The 19,591-nt window shown below is 43.2% G+C and overlaps 1 protein-coding gene across 3 annotated transcripts in view; it reads right to left on the bottom strand.

The window, feature by feature from the left end:
- KCNMA1 (potassium calcium-activated channel subfamily M alpha 1) overlaps positions 1 to 19,591 on the bottom strand; it is a 304,426-nt gene that overhangs the window by 226,405 nt on the left and 58,430 nt on the right. For all 3 annotated transcript variants that reach the window (XM_030941176.1, XM_030941175.1, XM_030941177.1), the window contains exons 3-5: positions 12,563 to 12,638; positions 3,635 to 3,710; positions 1,482 to 1,652 (exon numbers count right to left, since the gene is read on the bottom strand). In XM_030941176.1, the coding sequence (XP_030797036.1) occupies positions 1,482 to 1,652; positions 3,635 to 3,710; positions 12,563 to 12,638 (323 nt within the window). The remainder of the gene's footprint in view (positions 1 to 1,481; positions 1,653 to 3,634; positions 3,711 to 12,562; positions 12,639 to 19,591) is intronic.

Below are 19,591 nucleotides of genomic sequence, written 5' to 3'. Positions count from 1 at the left end.
AAGGATTAGGCCTGCGAAGGTATATATTGATACGTTCGATCATAAAAAACTAAAAGCATGAAAAGAGCAAGCTCCTGGAAATACACAAGACAAACAAACATTAGCTAACCTTGACAACTAAAGAACAAAAAAAATCACAGTCGAGAAAAATACAAAGGAGACAGGAATAAATAAGGTGATATCTAGTTCTTGTTGAAGAAAAATAGGCAAAAGGGGTGCATGCTAGTGAAATTAAACACACACAGGCACACGTGTGCGTGCACACACAGTTTCACAAGAGAAGATCTTTGTCACTAAAATTCAGAGGAGAATCAATGTTTTTATGAGTGACAAAAGAAAATAAACACCAAAAGATTAAAAACTAAATTTTTCTATTAAAAATAAAACACTAAAAAGCACAAAAGGGAAATTTAGGAAATCACCTGGGAGGAGAAGATAGCAAGGAGAAACACAAATCTGCCATGTTTTGTCCAACAAACATCTGGCCTGTGGCTGGCTGGATGGGTCTTGTTATCTATGGGCACCTCACGGATGCTGCAGAAATGCTTGCGTGAATGTACACATGCACGTGCACATTTATATACATTTTTAAAATGTATATGCCCTATGCATACAAAACAGAGAGATGTGTATGCATCACTATATATAAATGTGCGTGCAGTGTAAGTACATGAAAGCTGTGTGTGGATTAGGATTTTAATCACTCGTTTCATAAATGGCAAAAACTCTAAATTTAAAGTTAGCTACTTTGAAAGACAAAATGCAGCAACTGCCAATGTGTGACCAGAAATCCCCTTGATTTACATTATAAGGGATGGTTTAGTGCAACATAAAGAGCTGCATAGACCTTTAAAAACCAAACAGTGAAACTTTCCTAGAAGAAAGGAGCAAAAATATCCCATGTGTCCGCTGCAGAACGGAGTGAGCTGTTTGCAAAACTGTACTCTGCTCACATGAGGATGTCTGCCTGGACAAGACTAAGGTGCTCTCTGTCCTTTGATGTAGGGACCCTTCTCTTTAGGGCAGGCCCCAGCCACAGTGTTTGTTGGAAGTTTGGGTAGGAACATAAAGGGGAAGGGGGAGCTCTTGAAACCGCAAACTGTCTCTACAAAGTATCCATAGCTTCTACCAGAGGCAGGTGACAGCCATTGTCGTTGTAGCATACCAGATGCTGAATTACATTGCTAAGGGGTAGACACACTCCCTTCTTAACAGCATGACTTTCTTAAGACAATTAGGTTTGCTCCCGGCTAAATGGCTGTCCCTCACAAGGGCAATGAGCCTGGATCTATGGGACAAGTGTAATACACCAAGAATTATGCAGAAAAGTCACCATCCTGTTTGGATTTACTTAGCCTGATTCTAACATTAAGACTTGCTTCTAGTGCAGAACACAGTCTACAATATAAAGCTTTAAGGAAATGTATCATGGAAAATACTAACAACCATCAAAATCAAATCATAATAAAGATTTTTTTTACCAGTCCCCCGAGGATGAAGAAGACCATGAAGAGACGCCCAAGCGTGGTTTTTGCATAAACATCCCCATAACCAACGGTGGACATTGTGACCATGAGTAAATAGACACATTCCCAGTAGGTGAGAGCCTGGTTGTTTTGGAAATTTTCCCATGGGTCCCCTGAATTCTCCACCTAAAGCAAATGGGACAGGGGAGAAAAAAGAAAAACATGCTATTGAAGTGTGTACATACAATAAACCCAGAAGCTCGGCACTCCCGAAGGCCACTTGCTAATGCACACCACTCTCCACAGGAGTTGTGTGGTTCCTGGGCTGAGTTCTGTGAGTCAGGATGCAGAGCTCCTGAGCAGGACACAAAGAAAGTGGAGAAGCAGCTGCAGGAAATGTCTTCCTGGCTGATTGGGACAGAGAGGGAAAGCAAGAAGGAAAATATCTCTAGGCCTTTTTTCTTCTGCTGCTAAAATGTCAGAAGCCAGCTAAAATTCAGGGCATTGCCACTGGCCAGGTTTTAGAGCACTCTCTTCAAGGAAAGATCCAGAGAGCCCGTCCCTGACCTTCCTCAATGGGCTTCTAAGGCCCAGATGGCCTGGCTCTGCCTCCCCCGCAGAAATTCTAAACCCTTCCACAGGGGTCTGCCTTCTTCCATCAGTTTATCCAAAGAGTATATATAGGCCCTGCTTGTTCTGATTCAAACAGCATCTCTGGGATCTGGCCCTGCTCTCCCTCCTTTGCAAATTGCCAATGGTGGTCTTAGCCTTGAGGCTGCCAGATTCTTCCCAGGGGCTTGGAAAGTGAGCTCATGAGAACAGCTTGCACTGGCACAGCCTGTTAGACCAAGGGCTGGCAAACTTTTTCAGTTTTGTTGGCCACACAGGTCCTGGTCAACTTTGCAGAGGCAAAACTTCAACAAAGGGTGTGGCTGGATTTGGAGAGCTTTGGCCCAGGACTGCAGTTTCCCCACTTTCCTGTCCTTCCATCATATTTGATCTGCCAACAAGGCTAGGAGATGGGCAGGAAAGGTACTTTAGATACTCTCAGGAGAGAGGGAGCTGCAGGTCCAATTTTACTCAAATACACCCGTGATCCACCCTGAGGGCCTCTGGATGGCGGCCCCCAGGCCTCCAGCTCTGCCTCTGCAAAATGTTTCCAGGGCTTGGCCTCTTTCACACATTAGTTTGTCCTCAATGTGCCATTTTCACAAACGTTTCCTAGAGAACCAGAAGGGACTTCACTAGCGCCAATAGTAAGGTGGGGTCATCATCTGATTAGACTACTATCTCCTCCACATATGTGATTTGGGTGCTTGGTACTTGGTCACAGCAAGAGTTAGGGTGATTAAGGTTGATTTTGGCCAAGAATCCCATCGATAGTAAGGGCTGGGCAGGAGACCCCAAATCTGGTGACTACATGAGCCCCCGTGCCCCACCCGCTGTCATCCCAGGCCTGTCTTCCTTTGGGTGATAATTATGTAAATCCCAAATGTGGGTAGTTAAGCGTGTCCTTCTATCCCTTATGCAAATAGAGGCTCAGCCACCGGTGGTCGACTTTATCCAAAGTCTCATAGCTAGACGAGGCTCCACTTCCTACAATGGCTGTGCTCTTTAAAAGCAGGAGGAAAGTCTGCCTTTGGGTGGTATGAGGGGCTTGACTCAAATAAGGCTTTAAAAGAGTCACTAATAAAAAAGAATTAACATTTTTGAGGTACAAATCAGACAAAATAATCAAAGGTGGCTTTTCGTAAGGGGGAAGTAGAGAGAAACTGAGGGATCTGAATTTGTTGTTTACTAGGAGGTGTGGGTCAAACTTCCAACCTGGTCCCCAGCCCTTTTCCACGTGTTTGCTTAGGAAGCACTGCCATCTTGTGGCTTACTATAGTTCTTGCAGACAGAAAGAAAATCTACCAAAGCCCCCACACAATACCAATGAGCAATGAACGGAAAAATGCAGGCTAATAGTGCAAACATTACTCACCATTTGGAACTAGTTTGGGGTAAAAAGGTTGGAAACCCAGACAATTGTGTGGTTGCTTCCCATCTTCCTGTCTACAACCGAGGTGAAGTTTCTTTCCAGCAAGAAAAATTTTAGGTAATAAAATGACTCAGAGAGGGTCTTGTTGCTGGCAAGTGAGAGCACAAGGGTCTTCAAGGTTACTCACCAAATGGATGAACCCGGCTGCAGTCAGCCACGTGCTGATAAATATGGAGAGCAGATTCACCAGCTTGATGGAATTACTGTGCAAGAGACAACAAGCAAAATCCCCACGTTACCAAGGGAAGGCCCTGCAGGAGCTATCTTACAGGGTAACAGCACCCGCTTAGGGGTAGAGGCTGCCACACCTAACTTCCAACCGTTTCTCCATTATAAGGGAATTCTGGAAGCTGGAGGAGCTGCTGGGATGAAGGTCAGGACAGAGCCTAGAGGAACGAATTTAACTTTGGTAAAAATTGACTTTTATTTTAAAAACTCTTCAAATCTACAGAAAAGTGGAAAGAACAGTATAATGAACACTTGTATGCTCTTCATTTAGACTGACCAATTATTAACATTTTACCACAGGTGCTTTATCTCCCTACATGCTTTTTCTCTCATTCCCCACACCCCCGCCGCTCTTTTTCCTTCTCTTCTTCTTGCCATGTATATATGTATTTTTCTCTCTCTCTCTCTCTCTTTTTTTTTTTTGGCTAAACCATTTACCAATAAATCAGATACATCATGGCACAAGCCCTAAATACTTTAGCACTCAACTCCTAAGAAGAAAAGCATTGCACAGTATAATCACAATACCATTGCACGCCTGAGAAAATTAAAACATAAAAATTCAGTAATGCTATTTAATATGCAGACCTTATTTACATGTCTCCAGTTGCCCCAAAATTATGTTTATTGATTTTTTTTTTCCCCTAGACCCAAGTTTCATGCACTGCATTTGGCTGTTAGGTGGCTTAAATCCAACTGTCAGGAAACAAGGACAGAGAGTAAATATTTAGGCTTTACAGGCCATATAGACGTTGTCACAAATACTTAACTCTGTCACTGTGGTTTCAGAACAGCTTTCGGACAACATGTACAGGAATAGATATAGTTAGGCCGGGCGCGGTGGCTCAAGCCTGTAATCCCAGCACTTTGGGAGGCCGAGACGGGCGGATCACGAGGTCAGGAGATCGAGACCATCCTGGCTAACACAGTGAAACCCCGTCTCTACTAAAAACTACAAAAAACTAGCCGGGCGACGTGGCGGCGCCTGTAGTCCCAGCTACCCGGGAGGCTGAGACAGGAGAATGGCGTGAACCCGGGAGGCGGAGCTTGCAGTGAGCTGAGATCCGGCCACAGCACTCCAGCCTGGGTGACAGAGCGAGACTCCGTCTCAAAAAAAAAAAAAAGAATAGATATAGCTTTGTTCCAATAAAACTTTATTTACAAAAACAGGCAGCAGGCATGGGTTATAGTTTGCCAATCCCAGCTTCAGTCTCTTTTAATGTATAAATGACACCACTCCTTTGTAATAACATTAGATTTTGTGTGAATCTAGGTTGTCTTCTATAATGTTCTATATTCTGGATCCTGTTTATTTACTTATTTATTTTTATTTTATATTTTGAGATGAAGTCTCACTCTGTCACCTAGGCTGTAGTACAATGGTGTGGTCTTGGCTCACTGCAACCTTCGCCTCCCAGGTTCAAGCAATTCTCCTGCCTCAGCCTCCCAAGTAACTGAGATTACAGGCACACGCCACCACACCCAGCTAATTTTTGTATTTTTAGTAGAGACGGGGTTTCACCACGTTGGCCAGGCTGATCTCGAACTCCTGACCTCAGGTGATCCGCCCACCTCGGCCTCCCAAAGTGCTGGGATTAGAGGTGTGATCCACCGTGCCCAGCCCAGTTTATTTTTTAAATAAATGTTATTGTGTATGTTTGAGGTTTACATGTTATTATCTACCATCTCACATAGTTACGTTTTCGTGTGTGACAAGAGTAGCTAAAATCTACATATTTAACAAAAATCCCAAATACCATACAATTTTATTAACAATAGTCTTCATGTTGTACATTAGAGCTCTAGACTTGATCATCCTACATAGCTCCCTACTTGAGTATCTCTGTTAAGCATCTCTGCGGGGATGGCATCACATCAGGATATCCCAACCCAATGACTAGGCCCATTCATGTGGCTGAGGCGGAAATGCTAATGTCTCCACTGAGAGGTGCCCGTTTCCCTTTGTAATGAATATGCCACCTTCAGTGAGGCCCCGAGACTGCAGGAATATCCTGCTCCCCGACAACCTTATACCTAACAGCTTTAGCATCCACTGGTGTTCCTTGAGTGGATCAACTGGACCTTATGATATTTGGAGCTCCCTGAGAGCTGGAGACTTGTCTGTCTGGATTCCAGGAGCCCTGGGTCCCTGGAGCATAGCAGGCCCCTGTGACTCTGCACTGAGTGCACGGGTCTCTGCCTCTGCTCTCTTCCTAAACTGCATCCTGTTCACTCCCACTGAGGTATACCTGAACGCTGCTGTCAGCAGGTCACTTCACTGTCCAAATGCTTCTTGTTGACTAAAAGATGACATTCAAACTCTCTCCTTCCATTGTCAATACCTTGTGAAGTCCCAGTCTCTCCCACCACCACTCTTTCACATAAGCTCTTGAAACTGCCATCCCAGTTAAACCTATTTACTGCAGCTATTGTCTACACTATTTACTCAACTCGAAAGCCTTTCCCATCTAGCCAAGTATTCCCCATTCTTCAAAGCCCAGTTCAATCCCTACTGCTTCCTTAAAGTTGTTCCACCCACCTGCAAGACAAAGTGACTTTCCCTGGCTCTCACCTCCAGCCATTCATCGGTAATTGATCCTACTGACTTAAGATGTCTTGTGTAAAGTTTTAGGTTGCTATTTGACTCTTGTGTTCCTTGCTGCATCTTGCAGAAAATAACTCTCTTTTCTAGCTCTTGCATTTTCCCAGTAGTGGCTTAATGCAGCCTACAGTGTTGCCCAATCCATTAGTTTTGGTCAATTCATCTCTGTTATGACTGTCCTCTCTTACCTCTCTTCTGGAGAACCAATGATTTAAATTCTAGGCATTTAAGATCATAGTAATAGTATCAGCTAGCTTGTTTACAGTTCTTTCCCAGTGCTCACCACATGTGCCACCATCCTAAATGCTTTAGGATCACCTGTGCTTTATGTGTACTAAGCCATTTAATGCTCATAACAACAATCTTTCTTCTTCTATGGAACAGCACAGAGGAATCCACGGTCTTAGGTTTTCCAGAGTTGATTCTGACAGTTCATGGAAAGAATAAACAGATACTTTCAACTTTGTGGGTAAGACTGATCTTTTGAGATGTGTGGAACAACTTTCCTCTTGTTCGAAAACTTGGGAAAACAGCCAAAATGTCCATTCTGTCTCTCTTGATCATTTCTAGAGTTACCAGATTGTAATAACTGCCAATATTTATTGAGCCCTTATTACGTGTTAGATGTTGTGTTGAGCAGAATTCTCTCCGTCCTCTACCTTGTAAGTCCTCTAAGGGGTGCTCCAGCATTGGAGGGTAAGAAATAGATGAAGAACAGATAGCCAGTGGCAAAGGGAGGGCTCTTAGGGAGGTGTATGCTGTCCATTTTCTCAGGGGATCGTTAAATATCAAGTGGTTTCACTTACCTACTCCTGGATTCTTGGGATCTGAACACATCAGTGTCCCACCAACAACCATGTGGGGTCCTCTTGAGATATTAAACCTATTTAGAGTCCAAGCCTCTTGGTGCTTTTGGAAAATGACCTAAAGATGGTGATTATTAAACTCTAAATGATGGTTACAGTGATATTGGTAGTGCGTTGGGGAGCTCTTGCCATATGCAGAACATTTAACCATTGTTGCTAAAACAGTCCGTGTTTAGCTCTGAAATCTGATTATTTTTATGACATCAGCATTATCACAGATCCCTAGGTTTAGGAATTTGCTTTCTAAATGAAACACTATCACCACGCATCTGAAAGCAACGAGCAAAAGATGCAAGGTTAACCCCTGGTGGGCATTCTCCATACTCTGAAATGTGAACCTTGCCAGGTTAAGTAGGGTTCTTTGGGAAGAAAGAGTGGGGCATGCCAGGAGCAGGGCTGTGTGTCTGCATGGCAAAGGTTGTGCATCTCTGCATGGAGATAGTCATAGCCTTCCTGGTCAAGCCTAGGGATCTGGGCCAAACATGAAGCTAGCAATGGTTAGAATGATTTGAATCATTAGGATTCTACCCCACTTCCTAAGCTTTAAGGGAGATTATGATTTTATCATGAAAACCTCACCCATCTAAAGTAAATCATTCTCATTTTTTCAATACAATTCCTGAGTCCCCATCCCATGAGTTCTAATTCACATCGATGGACACAGTGAAACCTGATAGGAGAGGCACATGATTCTTGTAGATTAGAGACCTCTTCCAAGAAACTGTGGATGCTGCAAGAGAAGGTCTGGCTCCAGAGATTACAGCTGTAAACCCGGAGTTTCTAGGGCCTTCTTTGTTCTCTATATGTTTAACAAGACATGTTTCTGTTAACACAGAAAATGTCACGCACTTTGTACAAAGTACACATTTGTCCCTGTTCTGCTTGTCTCTAATTTTTCTCTTTGTTTCTGGTACTGCCAAGTGCTGCTGGCCTTGTTTTGTTTTACTGCTCTATTTGCTGGACAGATATAAAATACCCACCCCCTGAAAAGTTAACTGGACTGCACCACGCTAACATAAATGGTCTGAACTATAACATGAGTGGAGCAAAGCGAAATTCTGCCAATCCAATCCCTTAATTATCTCTAGATCCCTTCTCCTCTCTCTGCCCCAATTTTCACTGCCTAAGGCCATGCCCTAATAACTTTTCCCTGGACTACTGCCTCCTAATTGGTCTTATGGTCTATGAGGTCTTTGATGCTTCAACCCCATTCCCTATACAACTGTTGGAATAGTGGATCTTTCTAAAATGTTAATCTAACCACATTTCCTCTCCTGATTAAAATCCTTCAACAGCTCTCCTTTGTTCATGTAAAGTCCATGAATCTAAGAACCTGCATGATTTGGCCTCTCCCTGCACATCTCTTACACTCTCCATATAGAATACTCTTCTTTACAAACTTTACCTTGGAGCCATCTCTAAGGTCATGTGAGTAGTAATGTTTTAGTTTCAAAAACACCTCCCAAAAACATATTGGTTAGGTATATGATGACTCATGCATATCATGGAATGCTATGTGGGAAACCAAAGGTGACGTAGTAGATACAATAGTTATCTCAAAGTAGTGTGATGTGGAGGCAATCTTACTTTATCCTTTATGATTTTGTGTGTTATTGCAATGTTTACAATGAACATATTTTAAAAATTAGAGGAAACAGGCTGGGTACGGTGGCTCACACCTGTAATCCCAGCACTTAGGGAGGCCTAGGCAGGTGGATTACCTGAGGTCAGGAGTTCAAGACCAGCCTGGCCAACATGGTGAAACCCTGTCTCTACTAAAAATACAGAAAGTAGCCAGGCGTGGTGGTGGGCATGTGTAATCCCAGCTACTCAGGAGGCTGAGGCAGGAGAATGGCTTGAACCCGGGAGACGGAGGTTGCAGTGAACTGAGATCACGCCCAGCCTGGGCAACAGAGCAAAAGTCTATCTCAAAAAAAAAAAAGAGAGAAGAAAGAAAAATTACAGGAAACAATAAGGAAATTCCCATTTTGAAAAAAATTGCTGAGTGATCCATGTTTTAGTCATCAATATTTACCACGTCAGTGAGATGTGGAATTACAGCCTTTAAACACAGCTGCTGACTTTCCTCTGACAGTTGCATAAGTGTTCTAGCACCTGTATGTTAGATCTCCAGTTTGCAGAATAACTGAGGAACTGCCAAAACCTCAGATAGTGAGAGGGAGTCTCTTTGTCTCCCCTTTAATTGGCCCATTTCAGGCTGTGGAGTATTCTAGGCCCGCTGTGGGCTTGCAGCTTGGGAAAGGGCCCTGATGCTGGTCACATAACTGTGATCTGCCCATTTCATCCCGTGCACTTTAATTTTCCTTCTGCTGCCTTCTTAATTCTTTATCAATCTTTCTGCCCACCTTATGTTTCTCTGCCTTGTTTCTTTCAGCTCTTGGCCCAGTGAGGCAGCCAAAGTACTGGAAATGAAACAGCAACTCCAAGTCATTATTTCAAATCACATTGCAAAGCCTCCATTCCTACTTAATGCCACAGATTGGCAGGAATTCACCGCCAAAGAGAGCCAGACAAAATCTCCCTAAAGACGATTACATGGGTTCCCCAACCCACCCTCCTGGAAGGACCACTATGAAAGCAGCAGAGTATGGAAGAGTCATAGGAGAATTGCTGAAAGTCCAAAGCCCTACAAAAGCCAAGCCTGCACTTTCTCTGGGACAGAACTTTGGGATCCACACTTGGGGATGCCCAAAAGGAAGGAGCCAAGATTAGCCGGGCCGGCACCTGGAGAGAAAATGGCCTCAGAGAGTTGTCCTAGAGCTTCTAGACTTCTTACAATTACATGATATGTGCTTCTGTGCCTGGCGACCTGGCCTTTCCTACCCTCTTAACCTCATCCTCCTCTTTCCATCACAGAACTCTGAATGTCCAGGAGTGCAGAATTACCCAGAGTTTCCCCAAGTGCCGTGCTCTCACACCAGTGTGCTGTTAGCAGCTTCCTTGATAAGAAGTCAACCCCCACCCTACCCCTCACATGCCCAGCCCCAAGAGGATGACACTTAGTTTTCTACAAGGCTTACCTAAAGGTAACCTTCTCCTTGAAAAGATCCTTGACTGCCCCACAACTCATGCCAAGCCCAGCTTAGTTACTCCCCTCTCAACCCATGGACATACTGACATCAGCATTAACCACACCATCAGGCGGCCTGACCTCCTACCCAGCAAGTTCTCTGACAGCAGGACTCCTAGCACCCACCTTGCTGCTGACACCAATGGGTGCTCACTCCAGGCTTGCTGAATTACCTCAACCATCTGGTTATGACCATAAGTGAAGGGAACTCTGAAAACCCAGGTTGTGGCTCTGTGGCAAAAAACACCCTCTAACAACAAGAGTTTCATATAGTGGGAAGTGGGACACTGGAGAAAGGCTGTCTTGGGGCCCGGATGGCAGATGCACAGCCGGCCTTCCACCCCGTGACTCTTCCCTAGGGCCATTCTCTCCCTCGTCCCCTGGCTGGCTGCTTCAGCTTTCCCCCTCTGCACTGAAAGGAGGAAGCAACCATACTGTGCAGTAGGCAGGTGAGTTAACCACCAGGGATGCCATAGCCACTTCCCGCATCCAAAGGAAAGAAAAGTGAGTGTATTAGCAGAAGGTCAGAAAAAAACATTCAGATGGTCCATCAGTCTCTCAAGTCCTAAAACAGTCCAGGGAGTAGACAGTATTCCTCAGAGCAATGGAAACTTCTCAAAATGCTGGCATCAGAGAATAAAAATCCCCTTAACATACGATGTGATTGTGAAACAGGGAGAGACAGACACTACCCGATGTTAGAGAATGTCACAAAACACCATGCCTACCAGAAAAATAAGTGTCTCTTAAGGACAAGGCTCTATGCTCGGTGCTGGGTACTCACCCATTCCACCTTTAAAACACAGTCTAGTGGAGTGAATCTGACATAGGTAAATATTGAAGAGATGCTAGCTTCATTGATCATTTACATTTCAAAAGTAATATGATTCTAGCACATAGAAGAATAATTAAAAGGCAGAAATCAAGGTTATTGGCACTCACAAAAATATGAAGAAATATAATATTCACTGTATATGAATAATATTACACTATTGCTAATAAATAGAGGACTGATACATTCTTATCTCAGGATAATGAACAGTAAAAGGCAGGAGGACATACTTTTAAAGACTTCGGTGCCATTGGATTCTCTTTTTCTTTCGAACTTGGCCAATAGAAAGTGAATTTGACCTCACAGTCACATAGATGAGCAGTCAGAGAGAGGAAACCAATTTGGAATTAAAGCAAAACAAAATAAACAAGCAGGGGGAAAAAAACACCAACACCCAAGGAGTAAAGCCAATCATAGGTTGAATTTGTTGGCCGTGTCAGGTTCATTCAGGAAGCTGGGTCCCAGCCTGTGTTACCAGGAAAATGATGCTGAATCTAACCCTCCAAACTGCAGATATATTAATTACAAATCACAAAATAGGGAGGTGTCCTGTTTTTAATCATTTATCAAATGTGTGAAGGGCAACCAAAGAGGAAATGGAACATTAGAAGTGAGCTTCTTAGAGTGTAATTTCCTAGAAGAGAAATTTATGGCCTGTACTTATTCTCCATTAGAGCACGTCTAAGCTCTTTTATTAGTTTATTCATCAAGACAGCCCTGGTTTCAGGCCAGCTCTGCAAGCCGGCAGGTCATCAGGAAAGGGATCCTCTGGGGGCTTTTCCTCCTGGTCCAGTTGTGTTTTCCAGATCATAACGCAGTTAACAGAAGTATTCATGGTGCATTCGGCAGGAGGTTTGTAGGTTTTCCCCCAAAAGGCAATTCACGGAGCAAGCCCCAAGGGCTATATGGATATAAAGTGAACATCTAAAATGTGCTTTGAAATGAAATGATTTTCTGTTTGCCGTATGAGGTTTGTGATTGCCTCTCACAGCATTGCTTCCATTGCCTTTACGACTGGGTTCAATTTCTTATTTAGTGATGTAATAAAGGGGCGATTTAGAATCTGGCAGCGAGGACTTCCCAATCAATGAGCAAATCTATCCCTCATTCACTGCGCGCCTCTCCCCGTGACACCGTGACTCTTATCTGGGCAACCCCACTGGGCACTCAGATATCAGCTATGTGTCCCTACAATCGTCCCCACTTCCCTGCATGCACAGCTGTTGCTCTCTTTTCACCACATAATTCCCTGGCCCTGCAGAAGAGAGCAACCCAAACCCTACTCTGGGTTTTCTCTCCCTCTCCGTGTTAGATCACTCTTTCTGTGAATAATATAACTATTAATAACTGTCATTGTGATGAAAGCAAGCACACCTGATATTTGCAACTTGGCATAGGGGACTGGAAGGAAAAAAATATGACAAAGAACATCTTACCTTGTTTTAAGAATATTCAGAAACTGCAAAATTTCTGAAAACTGTATCAGTCTCAGAGCTCTTAAAAATCTCAAACCTGGAAAAAAGAATGAAATAGAGATGCATTATTTTCAATGCATGGTTTTAATGTTCACAGTCTGCCATTTGATTTACAGTTCCCAAGGGTCGAAGGCATGGGAAGTTCTTGCAGAAGATAAACCAGCTGGTACCTCGGACATATTCCTTCATTCTGATTCTTGACTGGTTTAATCTCGACTGGTAAATGGACTTTCTCTTTATAAAGGTGGCCTGTTTGGAACCTCTTTAGAGGAAGGGCTCATGGGGAGAAGCCAGGTTAATGAGACTTTTCATTTGGTGATCTCTGATTGAAAGCACTGTTTCTAAGTTACCTAGTTGTCTGGCAGGATTTTGTCTCTGAAAACTCCTAGGAATTGTTATAGCTCAGGGTAACCCTTGCTCTAAGAGCAGATTGAGAATAAATTGGATAACCTTATGTTTTTGATGGATTTTATTTTTTATCTTTATCTTCAGCCCTGATAAAATGAAGAGTACAGCCCACAGTGTTATCTGTTTTGTACAAACTTCTATATTTTCCTCCCAATAAAAAAAAAAAGATTGGTAAGATATCACATCCCACAACTTCTGGATTCAAAATTTATATAGTTCCCCTTTTATTAAGTATTAAGATAAATGGTTTGTCCTTTCTAAATCAACGACCTCTCTTGAATGGAAAAGAAGCATCAGTGTTTAGGTGGCAGAAGAGAGATGGAGAAGAAAAACACATCAAGGACATTTTTAAAAAGCAAATTATTATGTTTTAATAGCTAAGAGTGAATTATATTTCTGCTCAGGTGAAATTCATGAGTCAAAACATTCAGAGTCAGTCCTGGGCTATAACAATCTGGCGATCATGCAAAGGAATTACTTACGACATGCTGGCTTGTCACCGCTTTGAGACACATTGAATGTCACACCCACTCCCAAGGGGATTTTCTTTTGTGGACTTTCTAGAAGCATTTTATGAAGCACCACCACGTGCCAAAGGCAGTACGAAGCCTTCCAGTGCACGGAGCTGACAGACAACTCCACACCCGTGGGTAGGGCTTTGTTCTCCCACACCTGTGAGCCAGTAAAGGGCAGTCTAGGGCACAGCAGTGGGAAGGAATCCTTACTACCTTCTACTTGAACAAGGAGTACGCTAACAGCGCCCACCGTGGAGCTGCTTAGGTAATAAGGGAAAATTAACTTAAAGCTCATGGGGTGGGGGAAAATCTGACTGTACAAGGAAAGAGGGAGAAAAGGATTGGCTCAAAAAAAATAATTTCTCATCTGAAAAGAATTAACCATCATGAACAGAAGACATTTTTTTGAAAACATTCTCCTTCTATGGTAAATAATACTTATATAACTTTTATTAAATAATTGCAGAGATGAGACGGGATATTGATGAAATAAAAAGGCTCACAGCCAAAAGCACAGTCGTAACTGAGCTGATGAAAGGCTGACTTTGCACTGCTGAAAACCGACCATGGCGAGGAGTACAAAACTAAGAAGTCATCTCAGAAAGCAGAGAAAATAAGGGAAAGGGAGAGAAAAAAAAGATGAAACTTCACAAAATAGAAACAGTGGAGATCACAGAGCTCCAACCACGGATAAAATGTGTTCCAAAGGGAAGTCCAAATAGCACATTGATCATAAGCAAAGGCCAGGACATAACAGAAAAGAACTTTTGAGATACGAAAAAATGAAGACTAAAAGGTGAAATGAAGGATCAGCTTTTAGAGACCAATGCTGAGAAGCATCTGGCTTTTCATTTTTACATTTCAAGTATTAAAATCAAGAAATAAAAATAAACCATCAGTGTTGATGGGGTTATTTACCGTTAATGTAACTAAGATCATTATATTTAACAATAAGTGTTAAATGGCAACTGGGCAATTCTCAGAATTTTTAGACAAACAGAAACCGACCCAAGATTTTTATACCCAGTCAAGTGGTTGTTCAAGAATAAAAGTAACAAAAAAACATTTAAAATTCTAAGGTCTCAAAAAATACATTGTTTGCTCAGTGTGCGCATAAAGTTTCCAAAGAGGTTCACAAGACTTGCTAAATTAGAATGGGAGGGGGCAAGGGCTGGAAATTAAATTTATAACAGACTCTACTGCTGGTCTTAACCTTCCAGCCCAACCTACACTGTTATCTCATACCAGTATCACTGTCGCATATTGCTGAGCTAAAAAGACAAATTTAGAAATGTGGAGTAGAAGGCAACTGGCAGTTAGCACTGAAACTATCAAAGATAACAACACTCTTCCATGTTCATCAAGGGATACATTCCAAGACCTCCCAGTGGATGCCTGGAACCTCAGATAGTGCCAAATCCTATATGTATTGTATACACACACCTATGGTAAAGTTTAACTTATAAATTAGGCACAGGAAGGGATTAATAATGACAATAATAAAACAGAACAATTATGACAATATGTACCAGCATCACTATACTTGTGCTTTGGGGCCATTATTAAGTAAAATAAGGGTTACTTGAACACAGGTAACATGGGTTACAGCAAGACATGGGTCTGCCCACTGAACGACACTGAGAGACTAACGGCCAGGGGGTGCAGACGGCATGGATGCGTCGGACAAAGGGAGGATTCTTGTCCCAGATGGGGCCAAGCGGGACAGCATGCAACTTAAAACTTATGAATTGTTTATTTCTGGAATTTTCTATTTAATATTTTCAGACTAAAGTTGTCTGGGGATAACTGAAACTTCAGGAAGCAAAACCATAGATAAGAGGCACTCCTGTAGAAATACACGCTAGCAATGTATTAGCCGCTTAGGGTTTAATCCTGAAAATTCTGTGTGTGCATAGATATACTTTTATTTATGAAACTAAAAATAGAATACAAACAACCTAAACTTCAAACTGGATTTCTTCTTTTTATCTTTAAACGATGGTGTTTGTATCGTATATCCGTGGGTGATCGGCAGCTTGCCACATTTGAGTGAGTCATGCAAATATAGTAGAATAAAAGCTTTTCTTTTAATTAAGGTGCATGAAAGTAAAAGGGAGGAAAGAAATGAATGCAGAGCCCACAGGGTCCTATACTCTTGCTAGAGACAAACTGCAGATCTAGCTCTGAGCACCTTCTTAACAAAAGCAAGCAGGGAGACAGGATAAGATTAATAGTATATACATAAGAGAGAAAACAAACTGGCTTGCAGGAGAATCATTTATTTTTCCCAACATGGAGACCAGAGGGAAATGTCTCCTTGCAAAAGGGATCCAGGGTGATGCAGGAACAAGACCCCTGTGGGCTGAACAAGGGTGGCCTTTGCTTATTTGACTGTCTCATACTGGGCATTTTTACGGCACTGAGTTTCATTAATGCAAATGAGTCAGTGAAGTTCTCCATAGGTTAAAAAAGTCCGTCTATATTTTATCCTCAGATCAAGCCAGACTATCTGGAGAAATGGTTGGTCTTTCAGGAATCATTCACAATAGCTTCTGTATTTTCTTACTCTGCTAATAAAGACATACCCAAGACTGGGTAATTTATAAAGGAAAGAGGTTTAATTGACTCACAGTTCCACACAGCTGGAGAAGCCTCAGGAAACTTACAGTCATGGCAGAAGGGGAAGAAAACACATCCTACTTCACATGGTGGCAGGAAGGAGAAGTATCCAGCAAAAAGGGAAAAGCCCCTTATGAAACCACCAGATCTTGTGAGAACTCACTCACTATCACAGGAACAGCAGCATAGGGGTAACTGCCCCCATGATTCAATTACCTTCCACAGGGTCCCTCCTACAACATGTGGGTATTACGGGAACTACAATTCAATATGAGATTTGGGTGGGGACATAGCCAAACCATATCAGCTTCCTAACCGCTTTCTGCCCTGGACCCCTTGTGGTCTCTACTCAGAAGCCTTCAATGCCCCCCATTTCACAGAGTAAAAGTCAAAGTCCTTCAACGGCTTAAAGCAACACCACCCCACCACCAGCACTATCTCCTTTTGGATCTGATGGCTTCCTACTGCCACTCCTACTACTGTCCGCTGATCTGGCAGATGTCTTCAGTGAGCCTTGAACACACAGGCATGCTATTGACCCAGGGCCTCTGCACATGCAGCCTCTCTGCCTGGAAAGCTGTTCACCAGATGCCCACATGGCACACTCCCTCACCTCCTTCAGGTTCTTACTCAGTGTCCTTTGATCAGCGTGACTTTCCCTGGCTACCTGACCAAAACATGTAAATCCTCCCACACCACCCGTACAACTCCCTATCCTCTTTCCTGCTTTACTTTTCTCCTCAGTATGAAGCACTGGCATCTCCATTATGTGGTTACTTTCTGTCTCCCTCTCTGTAGCATCAGCTCTATGAGGGGAGGAGCTGATGTCTGTTTTGTTCAGGGCTATATTTCCAACATCGAACATACTGTCTGGCATAAGGTGAAGGTTCAATAAATCCTTGTTTGAACTGAATGAGTGAATCAAAGTTTTGAGAAAGAATTAGATGGCAGAGTTAAAGGTTAGATAATCCACATTCAGAATTCTGAGACTATACGTCACCTACTAAAGTGAAAAGCCATAAGCCCTGCAGGGTCCCCTGAGAGAGGTCAGGGCTGCACTCTTAGGAAGTAGAAAGTAGCCTCATCAGGGAAAAGCCTTAACCAATGACCACTCTTGCTATACCCAGAAAGACTACAGACAGCGACTTCAGGCTAAGAGAGGAGATCAAGAAAAAAGAGGTAAGAGGGGGAACTCTTTGGTGACAAGTATTCATCTCCACTGTTTTACAATACTTTTTATTATTTTTATCCTATAAAATATCTGAAATAAATGATTTTCTAAGGCAATACAAAATGGCTATAAATAGAGTTGTGAAGAAGAAAATGTTTATGTACCAAAAGCCAGGAATTACATGCCCTCCCCAAAACCTTCCAGGTTCAGAGAGTTTTACAAGTGAGGTTTTTACACTTTCAAAAAATAGTAAACTTCTCTATCTATTCACTATTATATGATCAAGTCTTAAAAATGGACTTATCTATGTTTTCCCATGATCTGTATTGGTTTAGAAAGTTGGCATTACCTGAACACAGGTTCCCCATGCATTTTTTTTAATGGCAAGCTTATCACACTAATGACTAATAACAATAATCCTAAATAAAATACTAGGGTATCATATTAATGATCAAATGAATAAAAGACATGAGCCATAGCGGATGCTGTAGGGTACAGCCCAGATCCCCTCTTCAGGGATCTTATTTGTCCCGGGCTATTGAAGAGTGACCTGCTAAAGGCTCACAGCTAGTCCCTTCATGAGAATTGCCCTCTGCTACAAGGAGCTGCCTCACCTGGGGCTACATCCCCTGTCGGCGGTGGTGCCCCCTGCCACCCCAACACACACACAAAGGCTGGCTGATATAGGCTGGCTTGCCTTGATTTGGGATAACTCTGAAGGGCCATCTAGTGGCACTGCTCTCTGTGGGATGGGCTAAGGCTTCCCAGGCAGTTGCACCCAGCCTGAGTTCTCCACCTTTATTCCCTCACAGGCATGGGCATTAAATCCTATCCTGGTGATCTGCATAGCGGAAGACCAAGCATTCTAAGAGTGCAATTGGGCATACTAGAGGCACTCAGTAAATGGTGATTTCACCATATGAAGGTGGAGAATTACAATAGCATAGAAGTGTACACACGCCACAGAGAAGTCATCAAAATGGACTAGAAAGCCCAGAAACACACCACACACACACACACACACACACACACACACACACACACACACAGAGTATATATAGTGTTACTGTTATTTTAAATTACTGGTGAAATGATGATGTTGACAATGACATCAATCTATTATTATTGATGATCTAGCATATTAAATTACTTACACTAAAACTTCTAACTGTATCTTTTTTCGAAAAAATACATACAACAGAAGAAAATAGCTAAGGAGAAACAAGCGAGACAGTGTAATCAGCACAGTTTGAAAGCAACAGAGCCAGGCTTCACCCCAAATGTGACAAACTCCACAAAGCCCAAGCTTGTATTCACTGCCCTGTACAGACTTCAGCCAGTCAGTTCCAATTCAGACATTAGGACTCAAGCACGCACTTCCCAGCCCCCCGCTTTTTTTTTTTTTTTTTTTTTTTTTTGAGACGGAGTCTCACTCTGTCGCCCAGGCTGCAGTGCAGTGGTGCGATCTCGGCTCACTGCAAGCTCCGCCTCCTGGGTTCACGCCATTCTCCCGCCTCATCCTCCGGAGTAGCTGGGACTACAGGTGCCTGTCATCACGCCCGGCTAATTTTTTTGTATTTTTAGTAGAGATGGGGTTTCACTGTGTTAGCCAGGATGATCTCGATCTCCTGACCTCATGATCCGCCCACCTCGGCATCCCAAAGTGCTGGGATTACAGGCGTGAGACACGGCGCCTGGCCTCAAGCAAGCACTTTCAAGACTTGTGATACATCTTGCCAACTTGTCCTCACAATTAGCATTCCCTTCAGTATGCAAATGCTCTTTTGCCTGCATTCCCACTGTATTGAGTACTGTGATAGAGAAAATATGAAGGAAGGAAGGAAGGAAGGAAGGAAGGAAGGAAGGAAGGAAGGAAGGAAGGAAGGAGGGAGGGAGGGAGGGAGGGAGGGAGGGAGGGAGGGAGGGAGGGAGGGAGGAAGGAAGGAAGGAAGGAAGGAAGGAAGGAAGGAAGGAAGGAAGGAAGGAAGGTCAAGAATCCCAATTTGAGGCCAGTCATGGTGGCTCATGCCTGTAATCCCAGCACTTTGGGAGGCTGAGGCAGGTGGATCACTTGAGGTCAGGAGTTCAAGACTAGCCTGGCCAACATGGTAAAACCCTGTCTCTACCAAAAATACAAAAAATTAATCAGGTGTGGTGGTACGTGCCTGTATTCCCAGCTACTCAGGAGGCTGAGGTAGCAGAATCGCTTGAACCTCAGAGGTGGAGGTTGCAGTGAGCCGAGATCTCACCACTGCACTCTACCCCAGGCAACAGAGT

This window comes from Rhinopithecus roxellana, chromosome 11 (genome assembly GCF_007565055.1).
Source record: "Rhinopithecus roxellana isolate Shanxi Qingling chromosome 11, ASM756505v1, whole genome shotgun sequence".
In the NCBI taxonomy this organism is placed as follows: domain Eukaryota; kingdom Metazoa; phylum Chordata; class Mammalia; order Primates; family Cercopithecidae; genus Rhinopithecus; species Rhinopithecus roxellana.
The sequence above is the reverse complement of the archived record's forward strand: the minus strand, read 5'-3'. Positions and strand labels throughout refer to the sequence as shown.